The 6,177-nt window shown below is 51.8% G+C and overlaps 1 protein-coding gene and 1 long non-coding RNA gene across 4 annotated transcripts in view; one reads left to right on the top strand and one right to left on the bottom strand.

Annotated features, from left to right (window-relative positions):
* The window catches only part of INTS11 (integrator complex subunit 11), a 15,695-nt gene that overhangs the window by 738 nt on the left and 8,780 nt on the right, over positions 1–6,177 (bottom strand). For all 3 annotated transcript variants that reach the window (XM_003793187.3, XM_012807287.2, XM_023515247.1), the window contains exons 5-14: positions 3,021–3,119; positions 2,913–2,947; positions 2,533–2,671; positions 2,101–2,165; positions 1,481–1,670; positions 1,230–1,313; positions 691–780; positions 448–610; positions 213–320; positions 60–121 (exon numbers count right to left, since the gene is read on the bottom strand). In XM_003793187.3, the coding sequence (XP_003793235.1) occupies positions 60–121; positions 213–320; positions 448–610; positions 691–780; positions 1,230–1,313; positions 1,481–1,670; positions 2,101–2,165; positions 2,533–2,671; positions 2,913–2,947; positions 3,021–3,119 (1,035 nt within the window). The remainder of the gene's footprint in view (positions 1–59; positions 122–212; positions 321–447; positions 611–690; positions 781–1,229; positions 1,314–1,480; positions 1,671–2,100; positions 2,166–2,532; positions 2,672–2,912; positions 2,948–3,020; positions 3,120–6,177) is intronic.
* On the top strand, positions 173–1,554 carry LOC111726476. Its single transcript, XR_002774241.1, has 2 exons — positions 173–629; positions 1,088–1,554. It is a non-coding gene; the product is annotated as an uncharacterized LOC111726476 (long non-coding RNA).

A 6,177-nucleotide genomic window follows, 5' to 3' on the forward strand; every position in this document is an offset into this window, starting at 1 on the left:
GGTCAGGAAGGGCAGGAATGGGTTTCTCCCCACCCCCCGGGGCCCACTTGTGCACTCACACTGTCCTTCATGATCAGGGTGCCATGTAGGAGCCGGGGCTTCTTAGCCTCAGGAAGTAGCCCTGCAGGGAAGGCAGGGCCTCCAGTGGGCTCCAGGCTTCCCAATGGCCGCCTGCCTGTCTGCCCACCCACCATGCCCTGCCACACACATACCCTGTGCCATCTCCCGCTTCAGCAGCCCCAGTGAGATTCCCCCAGGGATGCTGGGGCTCGTGGGCAGTGCCACCGTCTCACCATTGGCTGGCATGTAGCAGCTGACTCCTGGGCCCAGGGAAGAAGAGAGTGCCTCAGTCCAGGAAGGCCAGTCTTATCTCCACTGACTCTGAAGGTGGACCCCACCTGGTGCCACTCCTGTGGGCAACCCTGGCCCACCCCACCCTCTGCCTACGGAATTCCTGCTCGATCTTCTGCTTCAGGAACTCCATCTTCTTGGCTTCACCGTGCACAAGCAGCACGCTCTGTGGCTCAGCCTGGCCTACCAGCTGCATGATGCCCTTGGCATCTGCGTGGGCGCTAAACGACATGTATTCCACCTGCATCTTCACCTCCAGCTGCAGGCAACGGGCACAGGTACCAGTCACTACCAGAGGTGCCTACTACCCTGCCAGCCCCATGGGCAGCTCAGACTTACCACCTGCCGCCCTTCCATCTCCAGTTTTCGCTGCCCACTGAGAATCTTGTGGCCCACTGTGCCTTGCACACAGTAGCCAGGCATGATGACCTGCAAAACAGGGTGGAACCTGCAGCTGCCCCAGCCTTGGCACATCAGAAGTTCCCCCTGAACATCCTCCACCTAAACCCTTTGGGGGCTGCTCCCACCTTGCCAGCCCCTTGGGGATTTCAGCCAAAGAGTGCAGGGCCAGGCTAGGAACTGACCATCAAAGTGGCTGCTTGGACATTAGACACTGACCCCACACCCAGCAGTGTCAAGCGTTCATCAAGATCTGGGACATGAGGGACAAATGTAATCCCCAGTGAAGGTTCTTCCAGTGATTTTCTCAGTGCTAAATATTTTCTTCCATGTTCAGAAGACACAGCATCCTCTACTAAGATCGTAGCCACATGCCTCAGGCAGCACAAGGACAAGGCAGATCAAAGGACATCTCTCTGGCCCAGGCTACCCCACCTCTGCCCAACCTCATAGGGTCTCTGTAGAGCCGAGACCCTCACCATGTTCTTCTCATTCCCTGCCCACTTCCGGAAGATCTGCAGGGACTGGCCTGCGTGCAGCATCCCTGGTGTGGCAAACACGACCTGCAAGGCAGACATAGGTGAGTCAGCACAAGAGATACACTGCCACGGGCCCGGCCTCAGACCCCCTCAGACAGGCAGGGACTATCAGGTGCCCTCAAGCATCCCCCAGACATGGCCAGTGAGCGTGCATGTAGACACACTGGCCGCCCCCCACTGCAAGGCCTCACCATTGGACCTGGGTTGTCTGCAAATGCCCGGTCGAAGGCTTTGATGTGCTTAAACTCAAACATGTTTCTCTGGACAAAGGTCTTGCGGATCTTTTGGTTGGTCCAAGTGATGAAGAGCTTATAGTAGTGGTTGGCCTTCTCCGTCAGCCCCGTGGAGAAGTAGATGGGGACCTTTAGGTTCATGCGCTCCCTGGGGACCCACCAGCCCCATTAGTGTAGTGGCCATGGAGGATGGCATACTGCCACAGGCCCTCATCTGCACAGCTGTACAGTGTGAGCTGGCTTGAACCCCTGCTTTCTCTACCCCTGGGACCCCAGGAAGCCAGTGCCTCAGCCTACATCCTCCTAGAAGGTACTAGGGCTGACAAGGCTCCCTATGGAACCAATGACCCTAATAAGAGTACGCAAACAGCATAGGACACCACAGAGCATGAGGGTGGCTCCCCCTCAAAAACAGTGAACAGAAGTGAGATGCCAATGGCCAGGGATGCTCACCACCTTGACCAATCTGAGTCTGTGCCCTGCCTGGGCTGTGTGTGCTGCCAACCATCCGCACAGGCATCCTACCTTCCACTGCCCCTCAGGCAGGGCTTTGGGAAGAGGCCCCTGGCTGCACCTACCAGAAGGTCTCCAGCAGGATGCAGAGCTCCTGTGCTCGGCCCAGTGCAAAGACAGGGATCAGCACCTATAGGGCAGGTGAGGCTGGCTCAGGTGGGGATCCTGCTGCACCCCTACCTGAGCCAATAGGCAGCATTCTCTGAGAGTACATGGCCAGCCGCCCTGAGATCCCCATGTGGACCTCACTCAGCCCTCTCCCAGGCAGTCTGGAGCAGGAAGGACCACATCTGGGACATGAGGGACAATGAAATCCCTAGTGAAGGGTCTTCAGGGTTTTTCTTCTCAATGTTGAGCAAATTTTCCTCCCTCCATGCCCAGAGAACATAGCACTCCATACCCCGAGACCCTGAAAACATGCTAAGGAAAGCCAAGGCTTCCAAAAGGACTTGTACAGGGTGGGCATACATCCCAGAGCCCTGCCTATGGCCAGCTACCTTCCCACCACGCTCCACAGTCTCATGGACTTTCTTTAGAAAGTCTCGCTCCCGGCAGCGCTTAGAGTCTCGGATGGTCGTGGCATACGTGGACTCCGTGATGAGCAGGTTGGGGCGGCACTTATCGATCCACGCAGCTCTGGGATAGAGGAGGAGGGTATGGGCCATGGCAGGCAGCTGTAGGCAGCCTGCTGAAGTCATGGGCAGCACACTCAAGAGAGGAAGAATAGTTCCAACCTGTGGTCCCTATGACTTCATGTGTCTGAGCTCAGGGGGAAGGGGTCCTGCACACCACAGAGGACCCTAAACCATCACACCCTTAAGGTCACCATGCTCCAGGGGAACCCCACAGGATGAAGCAAACACATCAGCCTACTTACCCCAAGTGTCGGTCTGGGGTCATGTTATAATCACCCTAGGGAAGATGGTGACGATGAGGAGAGTACCTCCCCACCGCAAGGTAGCCCTGCCCAAGTCCTTCCACTGACCGTGTAAACCACAGACTCTGAGCCCACTTTGATCTGGAACATGGCTGCCCCTAGCACATGACCCGCGTAGTAGGCCTTGATTTCCAGCTCATCATCCACCTATGGAGAAGAGGGCATCAGTCTAAGTCTTTTGTTTCCTGTTATTCACATAGAACATCCAGTTTTCTTTCTTTTTTTTTGAGACAAAAGTTTCACTATGTTGTCCTTAGTAAAGTGCCATAGCATCACAGCTCATAGCAACTTCAAACTCTTTGGCTTACTGGTTATTTTTTGGTTGCAGCTGTCATTGTTGTTTAGCAGGCCTGGCCAAGGCTCAAACCGGCCAGCCTCGATGTATGTGGCCAGTGCCCTACTGAGGTAAGGTGCTGCCAAACATCCAGTTTTCAATCAAAAGAAACCAGACATGAGATGAGACAATAGGTGAAAAATAAGAGAAACAACAGACTAAAGAATTAACAGCTCCTCAGTATGGAGTTTCCAAATGTAGACTTTAAGAGACTGTAATCATCTATTCATCAAGATAAAAAACAGCTGATTAAGGGCCAGGCATGATGGCTCACGCTTATAATTCTGGCACTCTGGGAAGCCGAGGTGGGTGGATTGCCTGAGCTCACCAGTCCGAGACCAGCCTGAGCAAAAGCAAGACCCCACCTCTGCTAAAAATAGAAAAACTGAGGCAAGAGGATCTTTTCAGCCCAAGAGTTTAAAGTTGCTTATGAGCTATGACACCACGGCACTCTACCCAGGGCAACAGCTTGAGACTGTCTAAAATAGATAAATAAATAAAAACAGGATTAAGCCGGGTGCGGTGGCTCACACCTGTAATCCTAGCACTTTGGCAGGTCAAGGCAGGAGGATAGCTTAAGACCTATCTGGGTGTCATGGTGGACGCCTGCAGTCCCAGCTACGTGGGAGGCTAAGGCAAGGAAGATCATTTGAGCCCAGGAGTTGGAGACTGCTGGGAGCTATGATAATGCTATGGCACACCAGCCCAAGTAACAGAACAAAGACCCTGTCTTAAAAAACAAAACAAAACAAAAATTAAGAATTGTGGTGAGAAATTAGAAACTATTTTTTTTTTTTTTTTTTTTTTTTATTGAGACAGAGCCTCAAGCTGTCCCCCTGGGTAGAGGGCCGTGGCATTACAGCTCACAGCAACCTCCAACTCCTGGGCTCAAGCGAGTCTCCTGCCTCCGCCTCCCAAGTAGCTGGGACCACAGGCGCCCGCCACAACGCCTGGCTATTTTTTGGTTGCAGCCGTCATTGTTGTTTGGCGGGTCCGGGCTGGGGATTCGAACCCACCACCTTAGGTGTACGTGGCTGGAGCCTTAGCCGGTTGAGCTATAGGCGCTGAGCCGAAACTATTTTTTAAAAAGCAGAAATTCTAAAACCAGGAACTATAAGAACTCAAATTAAGATCTCAAGGGATTGGCTCAGCACCTGTGGCTCAAGTGGCTAAGGCACCAGCCACATACATCTAAGGTGGCGGGTTTGAATCCAGTCCAGGCCCACCAAACGACAATGATGGCTGCAACCAAAAAATAGCCGGGCATCGTGCCAGGCGCCTGTGGTCCCAGCTACTTGGGAGGCTGAGGCAGGAGACTCACATGAGCCCAGGAGTTGGCGGTTTCTGTGAGCTGTGAGCCACAGCACTCTACCCAGGCAGACAGCTTGAGGCTCTGTCTCAAAAAAAGAACTCAAGGATAAATTTAATGAAAGATCGCATGTAACAAAAAAGAATTATTAAACTAAAATATAGTAGAACCTCCATAGCTGACCACCTCCCTTACACTGTCGACCTCCTTAAGTTGACCTGATTTTCACAGACTGACATGCACCACATGCACTATCAGTGCAGTGCAGTTTCTCCTATGTTGACCATCTCCCTGTGCTGACCAGCCTGTTATGATCCTTGAGAGGTCAACTCACAGAGGCTCCACTATATCTCAGAGGGAACATCCACTATGAAGCATGGAAAGGACAGAAAGAGGACCTAGAGTAAGCAGGTCTGACAGATATCTGCACCCCAGGGGTGAGATGGGATAGGAGCCACAATGGAAGGAAGCTAGTAAAAGACATCGAGCCACAGATCCTGGCTCGGCGCCTGTGGCTCAAGTGGCTAAGGAGCCAGCCACATACACATAAGGTGGCAGGTTTGAATCCAGCCCGGGCTCGCCAAACAATGATGGCTGCAACCAAAAAATAGCTGGGCATTGTGGCGGCGCCTGTGGTCCCAGCTACTTGGGAGGCAGAAGACTCGCATGAGCCCAGGAGTTGGAGGTTGCTATGAGCTGTGATGCCACAGCACTCTACCCAGGGGGACAGCTTGAGGCTCTGTCTCAAAGAAAAAAAAAAAAAAAGCCACAGATCCAAGAGGCCTCAGACTGAACAGGCTAAATGAGCATACAACATGTAGGCCCCTCTTAGCGCAAGCACCAAAAAGCCAAGGAAAGGGTGTAATCACTCAAGTAGCTTGTACCAAAAAGATTCTCTTCAAGACAGAATGATATATTCAAAGTACAAAGGCATGACAACCATCAACCTGGAATTCTGTACCTAATTTTTTTTTTGAGGCAGAGTCTCACTTTGTCACCCTAGGTAGAGTGTTATGGTATCACAGCTTACAGCAACCTCAAACTCTTGGGCTTAAGCGATTGTCTTGCTTCAGTCCTCCAAGTAGCTGGGACTACAGGTGTATGTAATTTTTTAAAAGTCAGCCAGGTGTGGTGGCTGATGCCCAGTAGTTTGGGAGGCCAATGCAGAAAGATTCCTTGAGGCAGAGTTCAAGCCCAGCCCAGGCAACATAGCAAGACCCCATCTCTATGGGGTGATACAAATAAAAGTCCTTCCAGAATGAGTATAAAATAATCTATTTGCAGACAAATGAAAATTGAAATAATTTATCACCAGGAGATGCACCCTAGTGTTCTTTAAGCAGAAGGTAGATCATCCCAAGGAAAAAGAATCACATATAACAAAAAAGAAGGTATATCCCAAGTAAAAGGGATCACATATAATAAAAAAGAAGATAGAAAAGTGTGGGGGCTCAGCGCCTATAGCTCAACCGGCTAAGGCTCCAGCCACGTACACCTAAGGTGGCAGGTTCGAATCCCCAGCCCGGACCTGCCAAACAACAATGACGGCTGCAACCAAAAAA

This window comes from Otolemur garnettii, unplaced genomic scaffold (genome assembly GCF_000181295.1).
Source record: "Otolemur garnettii isolate 467f Iridium unplaced genomic scaffold, OtoGar3 scaffold00067, whole genome shotgun sequence".
Lineage (NCBI taxonomy): Eukaryota > Metazoa > Chordata > Mammalia > Primates > Galagidae > Otolemur > Otolemur garnettii.